This window comes from Antedon mediterranea, chromosome 4 (assembly GCF_964355755.1).
Source record: "Antedon mediterranea chromosome 4, ecAntMedi1.1, whole genome shotgun sequence".
Taxonomy (NCBI): domain Eukaryota; kingdom Metazoa; phylum Echinodermata; class Crinoidea; order Comatulida; family Antedonidae; genus Antedon; species Antedon mediterranea.
In genome coordinates, this window is record NC_092673.1 from 20,452,419 (window position 1) to 20,477,306 (window position 24,888).

A 24,888-nucleotide genomic window follows, 5' to 3' on the forward strand; every position below is an offset into this window, starting at 1 on the left:
AGTTAATTACAAGTATTTTATATTAGGATTTTTTAAAAGATAGCTAGGAGATCAGTTGGTGGTCTAAAAAATCAATCGTAACAGAATACCCTTTCCAAAATCGACGAATCCTTTATCTCGCGCAAACATACATCCAATCGCCTACTGGATATTTGGTATTTTTTGCACACAAAATGGTAAGAATATATCACACGTTACTCAGTAATGTTAGTCGTCATTATATTATTAGCAAATCACATTAAATAGACAGCTTGCTACATTTCCATGTAACGACCATTAACGCAGAACCTTTTAACAGTATTAATTTTATGGGACAACTGGTGAGGAATCGTAACTACAGTACAGTAGTGTGAATATAGGCCTATCCATAATCCACGGAATATAGTATATGCATCTTTTATGGTCATGTTTTTATAAGACTGATTATTCATTCGGTGACCTGTCTCAAACGAATAGCTAAGCCTACTTGATTTTTATTTATATGTTTAATTTATTCAACATGGTCTTGTCGTCGTCACGATTTATCCGTACATTATCATCAGCTCCTCCTCATAGTCACAATCAATTTCTATTTCAATCAATTTAGATTAGCACATTGTAATTATTATTATAAGATATAAACACAACAGGCAAAGAACATCAATTCTAAAGCGCCCGGTGATATACTTTATATACTGATCGGGATACTGATAAAACTATAAGTAGGCATATAGGCCTGTACACACATTAGACAACATTAATTATAAATATATGTATTTATTTTATATTGGTTGACATGATCTACAATTTTAACAAGCATTTTGATTATTACTGTATTTTATCACTTCTCGATATTAATTATGTTGTATTTTTTCATAACTAAGGGTTATTTATTTGATTATACATGTCAACATATTACACACACAAAAATAAACGCCTTCCTCAAATAAACTCCTCCTCCGAATAAACGCCTTTCTCTAATAAACTCCTCCTCCGAATAAACGCCTTCCTCTAATAAACTCCTCCTCCGAATAAACGCCTTCCTCGAATAAACTCCTACTGTAAAAACCCTCCTCTACAATAAACGCCCGAGGCGTTTATTTGTCACTCGAGAAAAGCTACTCCAGTGGAGTCCGGGACGATTCGGACAACATAGTGGAGTACCGTTCACTTGTATTGTGTGTGTTATGTTATTGTAAAAATTATTTTATCGACAAATTAAAACCGCTTTAAAATCGAAATAAAAATATTTATTTATTAAGCGTCATCCGCTCACCCTAACGAGTTTTACAATAACAATTTTCCCTTATTATTATATGATATATACACAGAATCCGGTAAATCAAATCCACTTCAGAGTCTGCACATGCGTTAGCATGAGGTACTACCAATAACCCCCGAGTCACCTTTTGATACCCAGAGTTTTTTTCTGATTTTTGAAGCGTTCTTTGACATAATCGTATAATTGATATTCCCAATACATTTCTTCTAATAGAATGTTGTTGACTTCCTCTGTTGGCATTACTTTAGACTTCGTTTGAAATGGTTTGCTAGTCTTTTGCTCTGAAATAATTATAAAATAATTTTCAAGACACAACTTATAATGTTGAACTCAACTGAACCTGTACAGGCTGTCTATTACGACGGTAAATAACAATCTTCCCACTCGGGACACGCAACGCAAACGAGCGACAGTTTGGTGATTGGTCAAATCACGTGCGCTTACGGTTCTTGCGTTGCGTCCCTATAGTGGACCTGGTAACACGCTTCCAGCATGCCTCCCTATTCTATATCGTCATCATTAAAATAATCATACTTGTTAAACTATAATATTCTTAAAATTACATACTTTGGCGTCGAACAATTTCAGCAGTAGCACCCTGAAATAAGCGAGGTATTGCTTTTTCTAGGACAGCAAATGTGTCTTCAATTTCCTCTAGTAGTCCTACCGTTACGAAGCTTCGTTTTATGTTAGCTTTAGCCATATCCAAAGGAATTGAACTATTTAACAAACTGTTAAAAAAACAATCGCATTCGTCGAGTCAGAAATACTCGTGAACGCAGTATCATGGAGCAATACAATACTAAATGTTGCCCTCATATTGTGTCTACACTATCAAACTTTAAAAAAAATGTGATGTGAACATAATTGGACATGATGTCATATCGCTACCATATTTGGGCACATTCCTACCACATATGGGAACATCACACCTTATTGTCAAACTAGTTTAATAGTGTAGACAGAGATTAAGAAAAAAAATTAAGTCACAGGTCAATTTATACTGAAATATCTATCTTACCTGCACTGAGGGCTGTGTCCACAAAAGAATGGAATTATATACTGAAGTCTATTCCCTGAGCATTCAGGAAGTCGCTTTAGTACACATTCGTTAATGGTCTGTAAAAATCAATTGCTTATAAAAAAAACGTTTTTATGGTGTAATATTACTATTTATTATTGAAGTATTTCATAAGTATTGATAGGACTGTTTTTAAGCTTGGTTCCCTAGCAACGCAAGGACGTAAGCGCATCGCAAGCAACAACCAAGCACGACGCGATGAATCGCCCAACTATCGTTTCTGATTGGTCAACTCACTGCGTTACACTTACGTCATTGCATTGCGTCCACAAGTAGGGGGAGACCGAGAATTTAAGTGGCACAAATCTGTAGTATTAGAATTACCTGATATTTACTTTGATCTGTACCCAAAAAGTTCATAGGATTTCTATCGTCACCAAAACGTCTGAAGTAGTACTGCGATATGAACCTGTCTATGGGATCTCGAATTATGTTTATATACCTAACCCTTTTCGAGCTAGATGGATAAGGTAATTATAAAACCATTACAAATTAATATTTTATTTATTTGTTATTTTCATTCTAGCAAGAACTACTGTCGATACATTACTGTACATGCATTTTATATTGACTTCCCTCATATCACTCTAAGCCACCAGCCTCCCACCCAACACAACACGCACACAAACACGTCACATGCTGATTATTATCCGATTAAATTATTTTAGTATATCTCCTACCAGAGAAGAGTGAATGGTACCTACTTACTTTGGAAAAGTTAAAAAATGCATATGGCGCTCAAATAAAACCGGAGGTTCCGCCGCCCGAATTAATTGCTTTATCAAATCCTAAATTGTAAAAAATAGACAACAAAAATCGATAAACATTAAATATTCTGTGTTATATTTTTTTGTATCTTACAACGTCGTCTCCCAGATAACAATTATTGTTGAATCATCCAAAAGCAAATCGCTATACTGGCTGGCTTGTATTAGTCCTACCATGTTGTGAACGTACAAGCGTATGCCGACACAGGTGTAAAGGAGTTCACACAAGAATTTAAATAAATGGAAAAGGACCATTGATTTGAATCAAATTTTAAATATTGTACTACCTTTTTATTTTCTGGTAGATGAAGAGGGCCATATATTGTAGAGCTTATCATATTATACTGGTTTCTGTTCGCTAAATATCGGAAAATATCTAAAGCGGTTCGACTTCCACACTTAGGTACCCGGTTGAAGATGATTCGTTCATCCTAGATAGACAAAATGTAACGAATTATCTACAACATGTATGTAATAGAATTTGATATATATTATGACATTGTATCATACGACTCACCGTGTTTTTATCAAATGTGCTGCCTAACGGTAGATAATGCATTGTCTGTTTTAATTCTTTCCAATAAAAAAATCTCTTCTTTTTCCTCCTACCATTCTTTGATTTAATAATACTACTAGACCTACTATTGTTTTTCGGGTCTGATTTGATTGGTAAAATAAAATGTTTCATGTCATTTGATTTCTTATCGAAAAACAATTTCCCTGTAAAATACAAATCATATAAATTCCATATATCATTTCTGTATACAAAATACAAGCAACTTAACCATTGTTACGCCTACTTTTGGTAATCGGTATATGAAAAATAAATATTGCCAAATTGTTTGTGTCTATTGAGAGGTATAAGGCCTATATGTATTTGAAAAAGGGTCGGCTATTCACGTACAATTAGCGGACATAACCACCATCGTAAAAAAAAGAGAACACCTGGTATGGTATCCATATTATTATAGAGGCTGAATTAAAGATCTTAAGTTAATAAATGCTCGTCTCGTACTCTAATTGCCATAACTAGGCCTACAAACTAAAAAAACAAGAAAATAATAATCAATCAGTCGATAGAGATACCTTTAGCCTGACAGTCAATCTAATAACTTTAGTAAAATGCCAAATCCTAAACAATGTTATATAAAAGATAATGATGTACTCAGGCATACATTGCTATATTTTGTATCTGTCATTGGGAAGCCACTTGGTTGCCTAGGGATTCCCAAAAAGTGTATAAAGTTTGCGGTATCTGTTGAGTTTCTCGACGTTTGATCAATATGCTTTGATCGTCCTCAACAGTTCTTTTCAGAACTAAGATATATACGTGGTGCAAACTTTATATCAACATTTGATTTCGCCATGCAAACCTTCAAACAATAGGCCTAATTAGTAATAGTACTGTAGTAATAAACTACAAATAAAGTAGTATGCATGCCTATATTAGGCCTATTGTATATATATAACTAGGGACGATTAGTAGGCCCTAGTGCTCCATGCTATAACCATGTCTCATAAACTTCTTCTTCGGTAAACAACAATCCACATACCTTTTGGAGCTGCATTAGAGTCTGAGAATGATGTTGTTGGAATTAGCTTGTGGATTGGTCGTTCTCAGTAATATTTGAGCAGGGAGTTGTTATTAATAACAACTCCCTGATTTGAGGTAGGTATCTAATGCTCAGAAAAAGGCTATAAATAACCAACAAAACTATAATCTTTGATAGTTTGTCCATTTCGTATATAGAAGCAAATTTTTTTTCCGAATCATCAATTCAATAGCTATTCAAAAACCAATTGTCGTTATCTAACGTACCGTATACCGTTTAATCATGGACCTGAATACATATGAATAAAAGAAAATAAAATAAGGCCGAATATATACCTCTAAAATATAATATAATGCAGGATCCTTCGTGGTATAATGAGTTGAATTGTCAGACGTCAACCTAATTTCAACGTTGATACAACGTTGAATAGTGACGTTGTACCGACCATGAATTGTCAGACTTTAACCCGAATTCAACGTTGTATCAACAATAAAATAGTTGTATCAACATGGGTAGACCGACGTTGTTCCGGCGTTGATATTGGATTGTCCGACATCGCGACCTAATTTCAACGTTGATTCGACGTCGGTATGTCCGCTGGGTATACACGTCATAATATTACACAAAAAAACCAATTCAATTCAACGGAAAGAAAAGCATTTTATTAATAAACCTTGTTTGTTGTTGACATTTTAGCACGATAGGCCTAGTATTATACTCCAACATGCACGAACAAAAACAAGATATTTTCTGACGGTGTTTTAGGCCTAACTGTTAATTGAAAATACATTTAGTGATTTAAGATTTAAATAACAGTAAAAATGTCATTATGTAAACTTTTACGAAGAAGAAGATGATAAAAACGATGAGAATGAATCCTCTGAACAATTGATTTCGTCACTTCCGTCGAGGCAGTCTGAGACTCCATCACACGATTTGGATGCTGAGATGCACATGCCATTGTTGCATTGGAATGGATCTCCAATGAAATCGTTTTTACAAGAATCTAAAATTAAGGAAAATAAGATAAGATTTGGATCGGTTTGTATTGGTTCCAAATATAGATAATTCATTCATTTTATTGTTACACATACGATAATAAATAAATTAAATAAATAGATTTAAATTTTGCTTATGTGTGGATACTCTAATATTAGAGTATCTAATATAATAAGCCCAACTGGCTTTAGGGCTGAGTTTCCATTGTACATGGAGATACAAACAAAAAAAGGCCAAACAGATTTTTAGTTGAATTGACAATTATCTTCTCCTCTAGATTAATAAAAGTTAAATTCTTTTATAAATTAGATAATGATAATAGTAATACTAATAGTTCTTCTATTCTGAATAGTGGCAATAGCTTAAACCAGATCCTGCCGGCTTCATTTATCATATATGAAAGTAACGTGCACGAAGAAACTGAAATTGATTGGCCAACTTACTTTTCCAGTCGTCCGCGCATTGGTCAACACCTTCATCACTTTTGTCTACGCAGTCTACCTTTGTGTCGCAAACCCATTCAGAGAATATACATTCACCGGACACTGGACATTTATATGGATTGGGTACATACTCCTTCAGTTTATCGCAGTCCATAGCTACAATGATAACATATTTAATTTAGTTAAAATGAGAGAGAGATTCATAATATCAAACTCAACGTTATGGACATTTTACAATTCGGAGAACAAACCGTTTACTATGATTCTTGTTTATTTATTTAATTGTTCATATATAATCTGCTGATTTGAAGCAATATTCGACGTTCAGCTGTGTTAATTGTAGATTAAAATCATTTAATTATGTTTTGACATCATGTCTAAATCACCGATGCACGCAGTAGGCCTACCATTCATAGACCACTATACTTTACGATAAAAATGCCATGAAGAATTATTGCCATTGCAACATATTTTAATATATTTTATATTTTTAATATTTTAGTAGGCCTACCGTAATATGCCATATTACGGTAGGCCTACTCAACCATGTTTAAAAAATATTGAAAAAATATATACATTACCATTTCCAAATGTAGAAAGGGAAACAATCGCAAAACACAAACAAGCAAAACTCCGCATAGTGGTAATGGGTCCAAAAGAAGTAGAATAATATAATAACGTCGAGCTGTTTAAGATCAGAGATCGTCTATCTGCACTTAAAACGTCCACAACGCATTATATAGGCCTATTATATACCACCAGGTGTGACATGACAAGTGGGTGAGTATTAACCATGTATTCCCCAGTGTAACTTTGAGACCATTAGTTACATATGGAACTTAATAATTATGTTAAATAATGTATTTGATGACTTCAAACGCAATTAAGATTTGATACGCAAGTTGTTAATGTGTGTAAGTAATAATACTTATTTGTTATAGTAATCTTAACATGTATACGATTTGGCGACACGGAGTATAATCTGTAAGGAAGGAGGAGCGAGAAAACACGGATATAGCTATGTACTTTTAAGCTTTTTATCACACCAATAACTTCGTGTTTCGGGGCGATAGGATGATTTAAATAAGGATGTATTTTTATCACAATTTCTTGTGAAATAACTGATATTTTACGTATCCTATTACTACTGTCCATTAAGTTGCTATAAGAACAGTCGGGTAGCATTGGTTTAAGGGTTTTGGGTGGGGCTGGTTTTCTGGGGCCATTAATGTTTTAAGAAAGCCATTCGGGTTGCATTATTTTTTTCCTATGCAATTAAGGCAGATATCATGTCAATCAATAATTCATTACCTTAATTATTTTCTATTATAAAGAATAACAAGATAGCTGATCTACTTCCTAAATATACTAAATCTCTAATCTCTTGAACGACATCGAACCGAGGGCTTCAGTGTAAAGTTAAAACCGTTACCACTAGACCAAGCATTTCGGTTGGCAAACGCTGTTTACACAAATTATTTAAAGATGTATTGTCCCTTTGTCAAATTCCAACAAAATTTAAGAAAAAAGATTTCGAAAAAAGTGGGTCATTTTGAAGTATCATAATAGTTATTAACTTTCACCAAAAATTAGTCGAAAAAAAAATCATTTAATTGAAATACAGACGTTTTTTGGTTCAAAACATATCTCATAATGCAACGCGCTTAATTGGATACTCTGTATGCATTAATCATAAAACTTTCCCGTGATCTGTGTGAAAACACCTTCTCAATCGTGACGAGTTGTAAACAATCCTAATTAGCATCACGCATAATGTAGGCCTATACTCATGGTTTGAAATCTTCGTTTACTTTCGCTTGCGACAATTTTCCAGACGAAATGTAATCAAATTAATTTAGCTGTTAATTACGTAAAATTGTTGTTTTTGGCTCGAAATTTCGAGTTAAGTGAATAAGTTTAATATTACTTTTATATGGCCAATTTAAATTTAGAATATTTTGACCTTCATTTTTTGTGTCCAAAGGACAATACATCTTTAATCTCTCTGCATCAGAGCCATATATATAAAGAGTTACGACATTGGATTATAGTCACGTGATATGCAGATCAATTTGTGTCAAACTTGTCTCCGTAATGCATGTAAAGTATAGGAGCAAGAAAATACTTTAAACTTGTTCTTATATTTAAAAAAATGTAATTGCACATTTTACGATGAAATATCGATGTGCACAGCGTACAGAAGTACTTGCGCCAAAGAATATTGCGCGCGCGTGCGCTAGTACATTATAACGTTCGATTGATTGATTTTGGAACGAAACATCTCATAACTACGTCCTATTAATAACAATTATGTAATATTTTCAATCCATAATGCATTCTTTGATGGCTAAATAAAATAATAAAGTGTCGTGGATATATTTTTTAATATATTGAATAGGGTATGAACAATATTGAAATATTAAAGGCAAATTATTACAAATGAAATGATGAACGAGTCTCTGAAAGTTTGTGTCAAAAACACACAGAGAGCCATATACTGTATAAAAAGAGGGGTAAATGTGTGTGTTTTTTGTATTGGTTCATGCTTTGATGTATTCTGAATTGCATGTAGGCCTTAGCATTTATTCTTTTGTTATTATAGACACAATATATATATGTTACCAAATTAATACCATTAATACAATTAATTACTAAAATAAAAACGGAATCTAAGCGTTATTTCATAGACAAAAAATTCTAAAAATAATGCATGAACTATAGGAAAACGCTATACAAAAGAGACGCGCGCGCCCTCAGCGTGCGAATTCTTTGACACAAAAATGGCTTCTAATTTTCAATGTCGTAACTCTTTATATATATGGCTCTGCTCTGCATGCTTATATAGCGCCCTCTATATGATGTCATAATTATTCTAATGAATTATGATTTCTGCCTTAATTGCATAGAAAAAAAATGTATCCAGGTTACAATGTAGTTAAACTATCGTATGTAGTTATGTTCAAACAAATATCTTACAACTTTGAAATAATAATTAAGTTTATTATATGTCATTATTGATTAAATAAATTCAAAACGAAAATGATATACAGCACTAGGATGTTTATTTTGTACAAGTTCAACAATATCTCAATTAAAAACATGGATTCATTTCGTTACCGTTGCAGACGCCGTTAGTAGAAATATCATCTATTATGGTGACGTCAACATCTCTTTCAGAAACTGCCTGAAAAAAACAAAATTTAAAGTTATATTATCTTAGTAAATCCATTAATGAATCTTTCACGTCATAAGGAAATTTCCCGAATGATCAAAATCAAAACGGTACCCTTAAATTAATTGTAATTTAACTCTTTTCTGGTCTAGCGTTCCTATTCCCAAAAGTCATCCATTCATATAGAAGAAGGTCTATCCGGTAACTTGGTTTTGGGACATGACGACTGCCACTTCGGCATGTATATTATTAGTTGGTAAGTTTTAACAGTTTATTAGAAATGGAGTAGGCCTATACGATTATTGTGAATAGGGATGTTTTGCATATATATGTATATAAAGCTCTGTCCACACTATCAAACTTTATGTGACAAAAAATGTGATGTGCCCATATATGGACATGATGATGTCATATCACTACCATGTTTGGGCGTATCACTACCGTATTTGGGCACATCACACTTTTTTCCGTCAAACTAGTTTGATAGTGTAGACAGAGCTTTAGATTAGTTTGATATGCGATGAATACTAGTAAATTGAGGTAAAAATAGGATTCAGCAAAGAAATTTCATTTCATACTTTTAACATTTTTTCTATAGAAAGCCTCTGCAGTGAAATTCGAAACCCCTACACATTTTGTATTACGATGATAATAAAAAGAATGAAATGGACATTTATCAAATTATATTTAATATTTAATGTTATATGACGAACACATTCTTAAATAGGCTAGTCAAATAAATTAAAAATAATCGTTCTTTGAAAATTATTTAATAAAACCACATATTGTAGTCTTTTATTTAAAAAAAATTCAAAACGTTCTTATACTTGTCTTACATTCACAACTGTTTCATGCTGTTATAAATAGAAGTACTTTTGGGTTTTCTATCTAGCCTGATATAATTAGGTGCCTTACCTTCTCTCTAGCCCAAATAAAACCTCTTGTCCTAGCCCAATGGTAGTAATCAGATCCATTTCTTTCGGTAGGCGATTCAGAAGAAGAAAGAGTCTCCTGCAAAACGGCAATGTACTCTATAGCACAGCGCAAAGCTTGTATTTTGGAGATTCTTTTACCGGTTGGCTTTACTCTGTGGTTCAGTTTATTCCTGAGCATGTCAAAGGCATCGTTCATATCTCTCATCCTTGATCGCTCTCGGTTGCTGGCTGACTTTCTCTGTAGAATTTCACGATGTTTTTCTTCTACTGATTCAAGCTGGACTTCGGCAGCGTGGCTAACTGTTTCTTTATTTCCTGGCTTGATGTACGCAGATGTTCCGTTCAGTACAGTTTGGTCACCTGGGCACTTTTTAAATTTATTCAACTAATAAAAAAATTGTATGGGAAACATAGTATCAGTATTGTTATATAATATCGGTATTTATATCCAAGCTTTACAATTCAAACTAATCTATCTATTAAAGATAAGACTATTGATAATTTTGTTTAATCTAAAGCTATTTCTTGTATTTTATTATTGTATTTTTTTGTGTTTTAACGTATATATTTATATCTAAATATTGTTATGTCTTCCTATAATTGACATTAAAAAAACATTAAAATAAACACAAAACCTTACCTCTCCATGTACCATTGTGTACCATTATAAACGTAAGTTCGCATGAAATTCGTTTCTGGAATAACAATCTTAAGTCGACACTTCAATTTTGTTGAAAAACATCAACAATATACCAAACCTTTTAGGTTCAATGTTCTGACTAGTTTGAAAGTTCTCAGAAAAGCATTGTCTCATCAGCTTTTAATTAACTATTGCTTCGCTGCTTTAATTCATACAAATTATGACGTCACCAAAAACAAGACACCTATTTAATATTCAGGACCACTTCCAAAAAATACAGTTCCCATGCCATTCAGTCACCAATGTTGCCCGTTTACACCACAAATGCAGAATGCCCAAAATCCACGTGCACCTAAAACTCCAGACAGCTTAATAATGGATAATTAGTTACATTAGATGTTCAATGAACTATTAATAACAATATTTTCCATTAACAAACACCAATAATTAGTATTATCTCTAATTTAGTATTATTTATTTGAAAATAACAATTGGTTTATCTTTTTATAAACTTCTTGAAACAATAGAACCATGGAGAAAATACAACAGAATAGAGACTAAAGCTCCGTCTACACTATCAAACTTTACGTGACAAAAAAAATGTGATGCAAATGACACATTCTGAACTAGAAGTTGTAGTGGAACTTTCAACTCCGCTCCCTAAGCCTCAAATGAGTCTTAGTTTTTTTTTATAAGCACGATATCAATCCTGTAATTGGCGAGTTTGTGCTCGCTTTTGGATGCTTGTGATATTTAAAAAAATTACTGAATAACTGTTATTCTGGCATATGGCCAAATCTTAGCCTGTTCAGGGACATTTTGGGTCCCGAAGATGTGCCTTTAATAGTGGTTTTAGTAGACAACACGTTCGTTGTTTGAACGTGCCTCCATGGTTTGAATATGTTTTAAACTTTTATAGTGTCAAGTCGTTAAACTCTTCATCTCATCAATTTAGTTCTCATCATGCGTACGTTGGTCCCACGATTCAATTTCTCAGTCTCATGTCCACAGACTTCCCATGGCCTTTTCATGTAAACACCGTTGGTATAATAGTAATACAATCCTACTTAATTGGGAGAGCCAATGCATATTTAATGAAGATGTGGCTATCTTTCCGCCCCCGAGGCTAGCATTTTCCAATAACGCCTTAAATGTAGTGAAAACAACAATGTATAGAATAGCGTTAGAACAAATTAAGAAACAAAATGTAATATATCGTAACTATACACTTTATTATACAATAATACATCTGTATATAAATCACATTTCTAAATTATAGCATGCAGGCCGTCAAGCCGAAAGGAGGAATCTCTTACATAATAGTATATTGTGCTTAGGCCTACTATTGAAATTAATATTTACGGTATTCATCCGTCCAACAAACTTGAATGTCATCATTCGGAGTCATACATTGAGTACATGTACTGGCAATGCTTTGCGAAACCCCCTTCCTCATTACCCTTGTTCCCTTAAACCATGGAACAAATATTGTTTACCTCCATGCTTAAACAGCACTAACTTAATAGAGAGTTTCGTGCTCGTGTGAAAACTCCCTAATAATTATTCATAAAACTTTCAAAAAGTTATACTGAAGTATACTGTATTTCATTCAAAACCTTCATTATGCTCGAGTAAATAAAAACAAACGTTGGCCTATTTAGGCCCCATTGTAGATTACTAGACAGATTACTAGACGAGTTTAACAAAAAAACAGAAACTTTTTCAATCCTTTTGGAAAACGTGTTTTTTACAATTATAGTAAATACCGTAAAACAGAGTGAATTAATAATTGATTGAAGCAATGAACGTTATCGTGTCCGATTACGTTTCCGGCAATAAACAAACACCATGTGCAGCTGGGAGCTATGACGAAATAAACAATTAACTAAGTTTTATTAGACAAATATTTGTTTTCAATAGAAACCTGTACCATGGAGCTATAAAATTACTGTACCATGCTCAAAACGGAAGCCCAATAATAGTAGTAGGGCTCGTCTCCATTTTTAACTTTTTTAGAATGTTTCACCCCTCTATCCTATCTAATAACGCTGAAAACACAAAATCGTGTAGCAAAATTGTTTAAAGCTCAAAAAGTAAAGAAATACATAAGTACACTAAAAGGTACAGTAACACCTTCATACAATATAGATTTTAAAATGTACGACAAAAAATATAACCATAGCACATATATATCCATATAACTATCATAAACAAATACAGTCATAAAAATTATACTCTTGATTATAGAGTGAAATTCAGTCTTCCCCGATTAAACAAACCACCACACTAATACGCACCATACATACAACCGCGTACGCCAAAACGTACCGTAGTTACTTTATGGATATATAATTAATTATACCTCTATTATCTTCTATTACAATTATTGCTCTCGAAATGTCTAATACCTACAGCTTTTATAGGGTTTTTTTTCAAAAATAAATTTTATTTTAATACAGGAATGTTTGGCTTACGTTGTATAACATGGAAAGGGGTAGGATAAAAAATGTAATGTTTAATTTATAGCATGCAATGGTGATGTGCTTTACAATAGTGTATAATTGAAATACAGGCTAATCAGGGAGTTGTAAAAAGATAATTATTTTACAACTCCCTGGGCTAATCGCTACAAAATAGTACAGTTGCAAACAATCAGTAGGAATGTTTAGCATAGTGATTTTAGCTGCATCTGTTATAACACTGAACTGAAATTACTATAGACGTTGAGTAATGAGCATATTAAAATTATATCTATAAACACTAAAATAAAAGCAAATTTAGTTTACATAGACGAGCGGTAACGGTAAGCGGAAAACCGCGTAGCTTGTCCAACATTGAATCTGATCTATCCTTAGCAGCGGAAGCCGACCGTCTGCTCCGCGTTGTGTGTAAATGGGCATACGGCATAATACAGATTCTATATTTTTATTACAGTTACCGCGTTGGCCATAAGAGCATCTATTTGGTGAAGTGGCTTTGTAGGTCTATAACAAGCTATACATAGTACACACTAATCATTTGGATCGATTTGAAATTACTATTATTACTTTTCTAATTTACATTTGAACAAAAATATATTTTCTTTTAGTGTACTTGGTTATTAGTTCTCTTTTCTTATTGCACTAATTAAAATAATAATAATTTATGCATGAACAATGACAATTGAAAAGGGGAGTGGGGGGGGGGGCAGGGTATTAAATGTCAATTTATTATACTTTGACATTCCTAATACAGTCTTTTTATCCTAGTATAAAAATTATATTTCTATAAAACATTTAAGACAAGACAAATAGAACCAATATTTTAATATGTACTTCAACATGCAGTGGATGGAGGATGTGCACTTCTGCTTTATCACACATATATTTTTTTAAATATCAAAATTACTGAGGATTTTAAAAAAAGGGTAACTTTCTTTTATACCACAGAGGAATTATTATATGTTCCTCCCTTGTTATAATGTTTAGTCTGTGTTAGCTTTAGAGCAGACGTTAGTGTCACTCTGTACATGTTAATACAATGACACTCATTGCAACACTAAATGACACCCACTACAACACTAAATGACCCCCATTGCAACACTGAATAACACCCATTAGAACACCATCACTTCCAAATTTGTACTGTACTACTTTAAACCGAACACTATAAAGCCATTATTTTTTTTACCAGTAGTTTGCACGAAAACAAAATGATAGTGAACATTATGGGCACATGAAAGAATATAAATATCGTTACCTAATCTATCATTTCAACACGAAAATTATCATTAGTACGAAAATAAAGGTTCTATAGTTGTTTTGTATAACAAAAATAATACTGCAACACAATACATGATAAATAAAAATAAAATATATACTATAATATTTATGGTACAATTATTCTACAACAATAAATTAAATTTATATTTAAATGACTATGATCCTAATAGCATTGAATAATCAATAAAAAAAATATATGTATTTGTCAAGTGCTTTTGAATACCTCTATGATATACATTGCAGTGCAGTGTGCAGCTATACAAGCTTTGTCACATGGCAATAAATTATACTATGTAACTTTGGTTGCTCCACAAAAAACATTATTAGTTAACGGACGGACCAAACCAAACCAAAAAGTAAATACATGAAAGATATGACGTCCTGAGAATCAAGAACAATTAATTTCACTTATTTGTAGAAAAATTCTTTCTTAGATTTTCATTATTTGGTACAAAAATATTTACTTAACGATTATTTTTAGCACATATTAAATTGCAAACTTGTCACTTGTACCTGATCCACACACACTGTAAGATATTGTTTTCCTGTGACAGCACTCAGATTTGTAAAAGTCAGTTTCAAGAATACATCGATGCAATACAGCGCTATCTTCGCATATGTGTGTAACTTTCAAAAGCGTGGTTTACCACTAGAACGCAACGACGTATTGACGCAAAGTGCTGTATTGCATAATCACCAGTGGGAACCGACAACGCAACAGTGCAGCAAATATCTCAGGTTTGATTTTTCACGCAGGCGGGGTAGAATACAATTATTGGAAGGGCATTTTCTTCCGTTGCGTCGCTAGTGGGAACCAAGCTGAAGGAGTTTTTTTACCCATCGTTTACAATACCATAACAAACTAGCATGTGAAAATGTCACAATTCGGTTAAGCCGAATGTCTAAATATGGTAGTGATATACCCAAATATGGTAGTGATATGACATCATCATGTCCATATATGAGCACATCACATATTTTTGTCACATAAAGTTTGATGGTGTAGACATCGCTTTACACTATCACAGGAGATATCCATGTAACAATTTGCGTTGTATGTGTGAATCGGGTATTATACTCTAATTGTCACACTATAACTATTTTGAAACTAACTTGTAAAACAGCAATATATCTACCAAACATGGCAGTCTAATGTGTCATGTGACCAAGATATCCAGCATCATTCTGTTACCGTTCCTCCTGTTTGCTGTTGTTGAATGCGTGTGAGGTGGCTGGCAAGTACGTGGCCAAATTTCTTTTGATGTATATCGATGGCTGCTATAGATTTGAACAAGGAACCTGAAGCTATTGTCTCCGGAAGTTTGGTGAGAAACTGGGCTATATGAATAAAGTCCATCTCAAGTAAAATATTACGGTACAATTGAAGGATTCCTATAAAAGAAAAAACAATGAAAATTGATTTTTGTTTTAATGCATTTTTATATATTTTTATAACTTGTCTTAAGGGTCTTTCGCACCTGTTCCGGCACGGTTCCGGTCTGGCGCCGGAAAATCCAATTGAATGTTTTCACGCGGCCACACACACATATTGATTGGCGCATAGCCGCGTGGAAACCAAACATTGATGTTCTTTTTGCCGAACGGGAACCGTGCGGGAACACGTGTAAAAAACCCTCCCCTTTTTATTGCTTGTTAGTCTACATTGTTTGGCAGAATTTATCAGCCTTTGGCTGCCTTCTACTTGTATAGTTTTATATGGATGAATAAATATTGATTATTTTAAATTGATAAACAAATATAGCAAAAAAAAAGATTATTTCGCTACCTAATGCTGTCCTGAAAAGAAACTCTTCTCCATCACGAAAGAACACATCCCAGACTCTACAAGCAACGTCTAATGGCAGTGACTTGCTGTACAGTGTATACATCCTGAAATAACAAGCGCAATATTATTGTAACTTTATGTTATGTATCCCAATTCTCCTTTCTATTGGATACTTTGTATTTAAGAAAAAATATCTCACATGTGATTGGTGAATAGTTATTGATGCCTATTTAAAATGTTTTATGAAAAGAAAAGGTTCAAGAAAAACAAACTATATTATTACCGTAAGTGTTATTCAGAAATGCCATACAAAGAGCAATATAGAAAGAGCATGGTCTTCTAGCAAAAGGGCACATAATTGAAACCTCTAACAATATCTAACGGTAACCGCTAACAATATCTAAAAGTAACCGCTAACAATACCTAACAGTAACTGCAACAATATCTAACGGTAACTTTTAAAAATAACTAACGGTAACTTCTAACAATATCTAACAGTAACCTAAAACTATATCTAATAGTAGCATCTAACAATATCTAATGGTAGCATCTAACAACATCTAACAGTAACATCTAACAATATCTAATGGTAACTTCTAACAAAATTTAACGGTAACCTCTAACAATATCTAATGGTAACATCTAACGATATCTAACAGTGACTTCTAACAATATCTAACGGTAACCTCCAACAATATCCAACAGTAACCCGAGTCAACAATTGCTCTATCCTTTCAATACTGGCAAACAAATAAATGTATATTTTTGCAAAAACTTTACCAGTCAATAATATATAAATCAGGCGTAACTTCTAATTCTTCAAAATGAACAAATAACTGAGGAAGATTATCTTGAAAATACTCTTCAAATGTTGCAAAATATGCTTGCATCTGTGGAAAAAAAATACTTTTAAATTAATTCCTCCTATAATTCTGTATTTTAAATTTTGTGACTTCTTAATTTAGTGATTTCTTAATTTAGTGATTTCTTGTTTAAATTTGATTGTGTATAAAACAATGACCACAATTGACAGACTGACTTTTCATTATCTCAATTCATCATCTTTATGCTGGTTTGGTAAATTACTTACAATGGTTTGGTCAAGTCGAAAGAATGCCATTTGACATGGTTTATTCATAAGGTTACTAAAGCACAGGAAAGCATTAGGAGGCTCCAAGTTAAGTAAAAACACAGCAGCAATGAAAGACATCCCTTGAACCTAAATGCACAAATATAAAATATTTATTACTATTATTGAGAAATGGTTAATAGAGAAACCAGTGTTTATGATGGTATGTTTATTTTCAAACTTGAGAAAACTCTTAAGTTTTTCAAGAAACAGGTACATACTGTATCTTTTCTGTCTATAAATTTAATATTAATGTGTTGGTTCTAAGAAATGGTCCTATATTCATTAGTAGATAAATATATAAACAATGAATGGCATCTCAATATAAAATATTACTGTTCATCCCCATCATATTATATCTATAATCAGTTTCAGAACATAAAATACCCTAGCAGAACCTTATGTTATGACGTCAGTAATCCACTTCAACATCAATAGGAAACAGCCATTTCCTTTGCTTCCAAATGACACAAAATATAATCATAATGCTGTTCTTAAAGTCAGAATAAAATTATTATGTTGTAGTGTTTGAGAAAAATATTTTAATGGTTTTGAAAAAGTAAGAAACTGAATTAGTAAATGTAGTGCAAATTATGACTATGGTAGTATAGATGAAGAAACAACAAGCTCCATATACTTACATATCCCACATCTGGCCTATAGCAAGCATAAGCTCCCAGAATGCTATGCAGCATATTGTGATAAGGACCACCCTAAAAGTAAGGAAAACATGACAAATGATGTTTATCTTTTAAGTTCATCTATACATTGCATTCTCGCACTGGATTCGTCAACAGACTTTGTCATTCCACGCAACGACCACACAATATGCATAGAGATGATTTTCCACTGGACCAATTTGTTCATGTAAATCCAACGTTTCTCCAAGAAAACAATCACACTTTCCACCACAAGAGCGTATGGTTGCGATTTTCATTTTCATCGCGTGTCTGCTGAGTGATTCACATTAGTGTATGAACGTGTCATAGCTCATTTACTTAGCTCTGATTGGTTGTGCAATTTTTTCACTTTGCAAAAAGTAGAAACAAGTCAAACTACCAATTTTGCTAAACTGAAAAACTTAAGGAACTAGAACTCGACGTCGCAGAGAAGAATTTGGAATATGGAAACATGAATACGTATGCGTGTAAGCCGATGTTTTTGTTTCGCGCGAACAAATTTGCCTAGTGGAAAATTGACGCAAGTCGTGGGTTGTCACAAGTCGGAAGATGGCTAGTTTACCTTTTGGAAAATGCATAGATGAGGGAATGTTCTAGAAACATCCAGTTTGATCAACTCCATGCTGGACTCTCTACTTGCTTTGTGAACTATAAACAAGAAATAAACATGTATACAATGTTGCTGTTCAATTTTGAATGTGTTTATTATTGATGAAATAAAATAATTTAGTTAGATACTAACCTTTCTCTGCATCTGGTTCTTTGATAGATTTTAATGTGTCTCTTGCTCTTTCTTTAAAGATCTCAAACAACTCTAAACATTGAAACAAAAAATGTGTTACAATAATTATCAAAAGGAAGAAATAGTAACATGTTTGCAAAACTGAATTTGTTTAGTATATAAGCTAAATTTGACTGCAAACAAGTACAGTAATGATTTTTAACACTTGTAAAAGACAATGTTTATATTTTTTTATTTATTAATATTTCTTTATATTGGGTATTCTCCCTGAGGGCCCAGGTATGATCACTGGCGGTGTGTAACAGTGGCTACGTGTGTACTGGTACACGTCTCGAAAGATATACTAGGTTCTTTAAAGTGCACATGAGCTAGATGTGTACACTTGACCTACATTTAATATTCCTTATCTGAGAAAACTCGTTCTACCACCAGAACCATGGAGCGAGTGAGCCATGAACCCTTGCCGATGTTATGGCTACGTCATTACAGTTCCATTATCTTAACCACTTACTCAATCGGCCACTCACTCGATAATGTTTGTTCATTTTGATCAGCGCTTAGAGCCGCCCTGCATTTTGTGCTACATTAAAATAAACATTAGTATGTTTGTGGTCCCTGCAGTTTGGGACAGTGTTTGTATGTTGTGTCACTTTTGTATCTAATTACCGTCAGTTATATTGAGTTCATTTCCTATAGCCATGATCCAAACCTTTCCTCTAACACTAGGGGGAATTCCATTCCACCACAGCTCTCTTGTCTTCTTCTGGCTTCTCCTATAAAGTAAACGAAGTCTCTAATAATAAGGTTGGAGAGAAAAAATGGTATGTGAAATGGTTGTCTAAATAATCTTAAGCTCTGTCTACACTATTAAAACTAGTTTGACAAAACAAGTTTGATGTGCCCAAATATGGTAGTGATATGCCCGAAAATGGTAGTTATATGACATCATCATGTCCATATAGGTATGGGCACATCACCTTTTTTTGTCACATACAGTTTTTGATAGTGTAGACTGGGCTTTAAATGCATTACTAACGCAAGACATAGTTTGTTAACCATGGGCCAATGTGTAGTACACTAGGCCAGCCTATACCCCAGAATATGTACATTGCTTTGAAATTAATGCAGAATTGTTGGTAATACCAGCACTCTTCACTGGTGATACCAAAGGGTTATACAAATCAGTATGATATATAATGAGTCATTTAATTATTTTTTAGAAACATTCATATTTTGAATTGCATTTACTACTGTACATGAATGAAACAAGTTTCTATTGTGTACAGTATATAAAACAGGAAATGATTATTTCCTTTAAATCCCCCAATTCAGGTTTCAAACTGTCATGCACCTGATTAACATTTACAGATCACATGACAACAGGTAAATTATGAAGAAACTTCCTCATCTAAAATTACCTTTTATGAGTTAGGGAAAGTAAAAATAAACACGCAATGTTTACCATTTACAAATATACTGTATATATATATATATATATATATAAATACAACAGGCAAAGAACATTAATTCTAAACCGACCGGTGATATACTGAAATTTATTTAATTAATTTGAAACGATAAAGATGAGGAAACCTGTGAGAATGAGAAAAAGTCGCCCCAACCGAGACTCGAACTCGGACCGTCTGCTTGATATGCAGTTGCCCTAACCATTAGACCACTGGGGCTTTCATGGTATGTTTCAAACTCGATTGGATAGCGACTCTTTAACATTCTCAGCGTGGTACGTGGTATAAATATATATATATATCCAATCTGCAGACAGTACTGTTTCAATCTTATTAGATCTCGTCAGTGGAGCTCAGGTTTCGAAATGATATATATATATGTATATATACAAATACATATTACATTATCTAACAACATAAATATAAATGCATAACTAGAGGATATACAGTTAGCTGCAGTTAGTATAAAGGTCTTTCACTCCTGTTTCAACATGGTTCCAGTCTGGTCCTAGCAAAACAAATCGAACATTAATGTTTTGTTTTCACACAGCTACATGCATATCAATTTTCGCATAATTGACTTTTAATTTGATTTGCCGACGCCGGACAGTGTAAATATAAATTAAACTTACACAGCATCAAAGTTAGGCAATATATCTTTGTTCCAAGTGGTCAGTGAATTCTGAACTTTTTGGTCAAGTTTTGTCTGCTGGACATGATCCTTAGCCAGCTGCTTAGCGAGCTCTTTTTCTACAATATAAGAAAAAAACAACAACTTAAATACATATATTGTAGGACGTTGGTCTCGGGTAAAACTGCTAATTGGATATTAATGTTAAAACTGCTAAATGGACAATAATGTTTAATCATTCATGGTAACAGGGTTTGTTAATTTAAAAACTTTCTTTATAAAGTATTTTATTGTAAACCATGGAGGTACTGTATAACACCATAAACAGTGTAAACAGACTAATCACCTACTGTGATGAACTGTACAGTAATTCTTTTCAAAATAAAGGTACATCCTGGTACTATATTCAAATCATTAATCTAAACCCACATTGACCTTGCCTTAGTTCTTATTTCTTTATAATGAAACATATTGAAAATAAATGTCTGCAAATATGTATTATATTGAAATCAATCAAATACGTTGCTTCAATGAACCCACTGTAAAATAGGAATACAATATGAAGAAAAACAAGAAGTAGAAACAAAAAGGACGAGGAAATGATGTCACTGAAATGTCGCTATAGGGAATTTAAATTTTGTGTTGAATTTCCAATCCATAAATATCTGCCTGATCATAATTTAAGTATTAATGAACCAAGAATAATCAGAGATTAATTATATATTTCCTTCACAAGACTTAAAAAGAGCTGGTATAGAAAAAAATAGTACTAAACAGATACAGAAATTGGTATCAATCATGGTTATCATATGTTTATTTCTCTAATTTACGGGTTTTTATGATTAGGCTATTTTATTTCTATTAAATACCAATTTTTTTTAGCCTATCTATTGATCATCGGTCTACTTGTAACTCACGAAACTGAATACCGGTAATCAGATACAGTATTTATTACATTATTAAACATCCCGCTTTTAATAAAACACTCCACTCGAATAAACACTTCTCATGGAACATCATTTGGAATGAACATCATTTGGAATAAACATCCCCCTTCAAATATTAAATAAATAAAGGTTAAGTTTTAGTTAAACCAGTTGACAAGTACTTACTTGCTACGTTTCAGCTACTTTCAGTAGCCTTGTTCACGCAAATGACATTGTTACCATATTACTGTACACCCAAATAAATAAACTCATCATACCAAATAAACACTTCCCTCAAATAAACGCCCCCCACCGCTGCTAAAAACCCTCCTGAACAAATAACGCTATGATCTTATTCGAATAAATACGATATTTAATCAAAATGCAGTATCATGGTTACCTTTCTTTTTTGCTTCTTTCACCATCTGTTCATACATGTGTCGATGTTTCTGTTCTTCTTCAGGATTTTTGGCAGGAAGGTTACTGCAATAGCAAACAGACTTATTTATTTCCTATCCTAAATATTAGATCATAGAATATTTTTGAAATAACAATGAAGTTACAGTAGAACTCAGTGTTGTACTGTATTTAGTCAAAGATCTTGTAGACAAAGGCTAGATCGTCAACTCAAATATATTTGAATTTACAAAACGTGTAAACTAACAAAATTATACAAAATAATAAATACTCACAAAGGACGATTTTCAAATATCAGAGCAGTGGTTGAGCTTGCGACACCCAATGATGCTTGACGATTTTTCCATGATGTTGATCCGGTTGGTGGATGGGTAAAGCCTTTCTGTTGGTTGTCTGGCATGTCTTTTACCTGCATGCGGCCGAATGGTGTCCATTCCTCTTTGACAACTGCACCAGAGGCAGCAGAAGCCTTTTTAGATTTTCCACCAGAAAGACGAGGAAAAAGATTTCTATGAAGAAATCAAATATCATTAAATTTGTACATAAAAAGAATTTGACAAAATATAAACTTTTAAGTTCTTTTGCATTAAATAAATGCACATTGAAAACGTAAACATTGTTAATGTATGTTGTTAATGTAAACAGTTAAACCAAAGATTTTTATAAAAAATCTAAAAAAACACGAATACATGGTCAGCTGTAATGTAACACTGAACAGAGCTCAAAGCACATAACATCTGTTTTTCTTAAATCTTTTCCTGAAGTTTGTCTGCTTTTGTAATTTAGTTTGAAAGATCTCAAGGGAATGCATGAAACACTACTGTACACAGATGGATGCAGATTTTTTCCATCATACACACTGAACATGTTTAACTGAGGATGGCTTTACCCACAATCCACCATGTGAAGTGAATTTTCAGCTTGTACCAAAATAAAAAATTGGTGTGAGAGAAGAATTTGTGCAGACCAATTTGTTTTCACATCTATGTTGAAAGCACAGAATTAAAATTAAACAATAATTGTCTGCTACTGCTCCTGTACTGTACAGGGAATAATTTCGCCAGTGTAGTAAATTTGTGTAGCAAAAAATACAATACAAAACTATTTTTCTCGACTCAAAAATCAGTTTCCCCTGCTGTAGGGAAAATATTTTATTCAAACAAATGATTAAATTTATTTAAAAGCAAAACTCACCTTGTAAAAAAATTACCAATTCCTTTCTTTTTAGGTTTGGCTCCTTGTTCGGTGTAAGCAGACTCCTCCTCCGCATTAATACATTTAGGAGGACTTGATCCAAACAGACTAACTTCAACAAAGTTTTGGTCACTCGAATCAGTATCAACATTTTCAAAACTGTTTGCAATTAAAATAGACTGTGGTATACCCGTTGTATGGGAACCACAACTATCTGGACTCGTGTCTTTGGAAGTACTTTTGTTAGTAGCACTCTCACAATAATCTTTCTCATCTGATTCATCATCGAAATCACTAGACATAATTCGAGGTGGGCAAGAATGTCGCGGAAAGTCATTTTTATTTGTGACATTTAATTTAGCAGTTAATGTCTCGCAACTTGTGACATTTAAAGTTGCAGGTGTTGTTTCACAATTCGTGCTGTCGAAAGTCGCAGGTGATGTTTCACAATTTGTAACGTCTAAAGTCGCAGGTGATGTTTGACACCTTGTTAAATTTAATGTTGCAGGTTCTTTATTATCATTAATTTTGTCATCTACTATGATTCTGTTTTTATTGGAATCAACTTCATTGGCTAAGTTTTCTATACTATTTGATAACTCATTGTACTGTGTTGAACCATTATCTTGACTGCATGTCAATAAACTATTTTTTCTGTGGTTTACAGATTTGTTTTCAGTTGTGCCACTGCCATAGTCTTCACAACTCTGTTTATCATCAGACTCATAGCCACCTGGAACTGACAAGCAGCATGAGTTTAGAGGATTTACAGAACTCAGAGCATGGCTACACACTCTCATAACCTGATCTTGGACAACATATTTCACTGTTGATGATGGTACTTCTATTGCTTCGTGACCAATCTTAACTTTTATTCCATCCCCTGGAAATAACCTTTTATCTCCCAAACAGCCTGATGAATTCTGTTCCCTCTCTTTCTCTGTAATTTGACCTTTTCTTTCTTGGTCATTATTGTCAAGATCATCACCTTCAACAAGTGTATTTTCAATTTCTTGAACAAAATCAGCATCTTCATCCCCAGATTTAGATTTTTGTCCTTTCTTCAATCTACCACTGCGTGCATTACGAACTACCTTCTTATCAGAGGTTCTACCCTTAAATTTGAAAATAGGCCATGTTGACGTAAATATGGGCGTTGATCTACCGCTCTGTTTAGCAGAACCTGCCTGGTTAGGTTCGTGATCTTGCTCTTGATGGGCCTGGTGGCCTAGCCTTGTCGACTCATTTTTACCACTGCTATTGTCCGTTTTACGTTGTTCTTTCATGGTGACGGCAGTGTACTGG

The 24,888-nt window shown here is 33.3% G+C and overlaps 4 protein-coding genes across 5 annotated transcripts; all 4 read right to left on the bottom strand.

Moving 5' to 3' along the window:
* Positions 1-1,133: 1,133 nt before the first annotated feature.
* Positions 1,134-3,668, bottom strand: LOC140047686 (uronyl 2-sulfotransferase-like). Its single transcript, XM_072092724.1, has 7 exons — positions 3,627-3,668; positions 3,334-3,540; positions 3,051-3,130; positions 2,667-2,799; positions 2,283-2,386; positions 1,829-1,992; positions 1,134-1,542 (listed from the first exon to the last, which is right to left on the bottom strand). Exons 1-7 carry the CDS (start codon positions 3,666-3,668, stop codon positions 1,382-1,384), a joined length of 891 nt encoding a protein of 296 aa, XP_071948825.1. The 3' UTR covers positions 1,134-1,381.
* A 1,629-nt stretch (positions 3,669-5,297) lies between these two features.
* LOC140048086 (uncharacterized) lies at positions 5,298-6,827 on the bottom strand. Its single transcript, XM_072093092.1, has 3 exons — positions 6,686-6,827; positions 6,105-6,260; positions 5,298-5,668 (listed from the first exon to the last, which is right to left on the bottom strand). Exons 1-3 carry the CDS (start codon positions 6,741-6,743, stop codon positions 5,502-5,504), a joined length of 381 nt encoding a protein of 126 aa, XP_071949193.1. The 5' UTR covers positions 6,744-6,827; the 3' UTR covers positions 5,298-5,501.
* A 2,298-nt stretch (positions 6,828-9,125) lies between these two features.
* LOC140048087 (class A basic helix-loop-helix protein 9-like) lies at positions 9,126-11,322 on the bottom strand. 2 transcript variants are annotated; one of them, XM_072093093.1, is made up of 3 exons: positions 10,852-11,321; positions 10,192-10,596; positions 9,126-9,288 (listed from the first exon to the last, which is right to left on the bottom strand). In XM_072093093.1, the coding sequence occupies exons 1-3, from the start codon at positions 10,864-10,866 to the stop codon at positions 9,196-9,198; spliced, it is 513 nt and encodes a 170-aa protein (XP_071949194.1). In that variant the 5' UTR covers positions 10,867-11,321; the 3' UTR covers positions 9,126-9,195. The 2 variants fall into 2 exon arrangements, with proteins under 2 accessions (XP_071949194.1, XP_071949195.1); XM_072093094.1 differs by having other exon boundaries at positions 9,174-9,284; positions 10,852-11,322.
* A 748-nt stretch (positions 11,323-12,070) lies between these two features.
* Positions 12,071-24,745, bottom strand: LOC140046840 (TBC1 domain family member 12-like). Its single transcript, XM_072091561.1, has 12 exons — positions 23,584-24,745; positions 22,665-22,898; positions 22,373-22,455; positions 21,048-21,165; positions 19,616-19,722; positions 18,950-19,021; positions 18,770-18,855; positions 18,169-18,240; positions 17,489-17,617; positions 17,179-17,288; positions 16,399-16,502; positions 12,071-16,004 (listed from the first exon to the last, which is right to left on the bottom strand). The coding sequence occupies exons 1-12, from the start codon at positions 24,381-24,383 to the stop codon at positions 15,793-15,795; spliced, it is 2,127 nt and encodes a 708-aa protein (XP_071947662.1). The 5' UTR covers positions 24,384-24,745; the 3' UTR covers positions 12,071-15,792.
* Positions 24,746-24,888: the final 143 nt, after the last annotated feature.

Excerpts from the sequence above, each read along its gene's own strand:
- LOC140047686 (XM_072092724.1), bottom strand. The coding sequence starts at position 3,668 with ATGCATTATCTACCGTTAGGCAGCACATTTGATAAAAACACG. Across the intron at positions 2,800-3,050 it reads CATTTTTTAACTTTTCCAAA|CTCGAAAAGGGTTAGGTATA; the intron begins GTAAGTAGGTAC and ends TTATCCATCTAG. Across the intron at positions 1,993-2,282 it reads GGACACAGCCCTCAGTGCAG|TTTGTTAAATAGTTCAATTC; the intron begins GTAAGATAGATA and ends TTTTTTTAACAG.
- LOC140048086 (XM_072093092.1), bottom strand. The coding sequence starts at position 6,743 with ATGCGGAGTTTTGCTTGTTTGTGTTTTGCGATTGTTTCCCTTTCTACA. Across the intron at positions 6,261-6,685 it reads CCTTTCTACATTTGGAAATG|CTATGGACTGCGATAAACTG; the intron begins GTAATGTATATA and ends TTATCATTGTAG. Across the intron at positions 5,669-6,104 it reads ATGCGCGGACGACTGGAAAA|ATTCTTGTAAAAACGATTTC; the intron begins GTAAGTTGGCCA and ends CCTTAATTTTAG.
- LOC140046840 (XM_072091561.1), bottom strand. The coding sequence starts at position 24,383 with ATGAGAGTGTGTAGCCATGCTCTGAGTTCTGTAAATCCTCTAAACTCA. Across the intron at positions 19,723-21,047 it reads TTGCCTAACTTTGATGCTGT|GAGAAGCCAGAAGAAGACAA; the intron begins GTAAGTTTAATT and ends TTTACTTTATAG. Across the intron at positions 17,289-17,488 it reads TTCGACTTGACCAAACCATT|ATGCAAGCATATTTTGCAAC; the intron begins GTAAGTAATTTA and ends TTTTTTCCACAG.
- LOC140048087 (XM_072093093.1), bottom strand. Across the intron at positions 9,289-10,191 it reads TTATTTGGGCTAGAGAGAAG|GCAGTTTCTGAAAGAGATGT; the intron begins GTAAGGCACCTA and ends TGTTTTTTTCAG.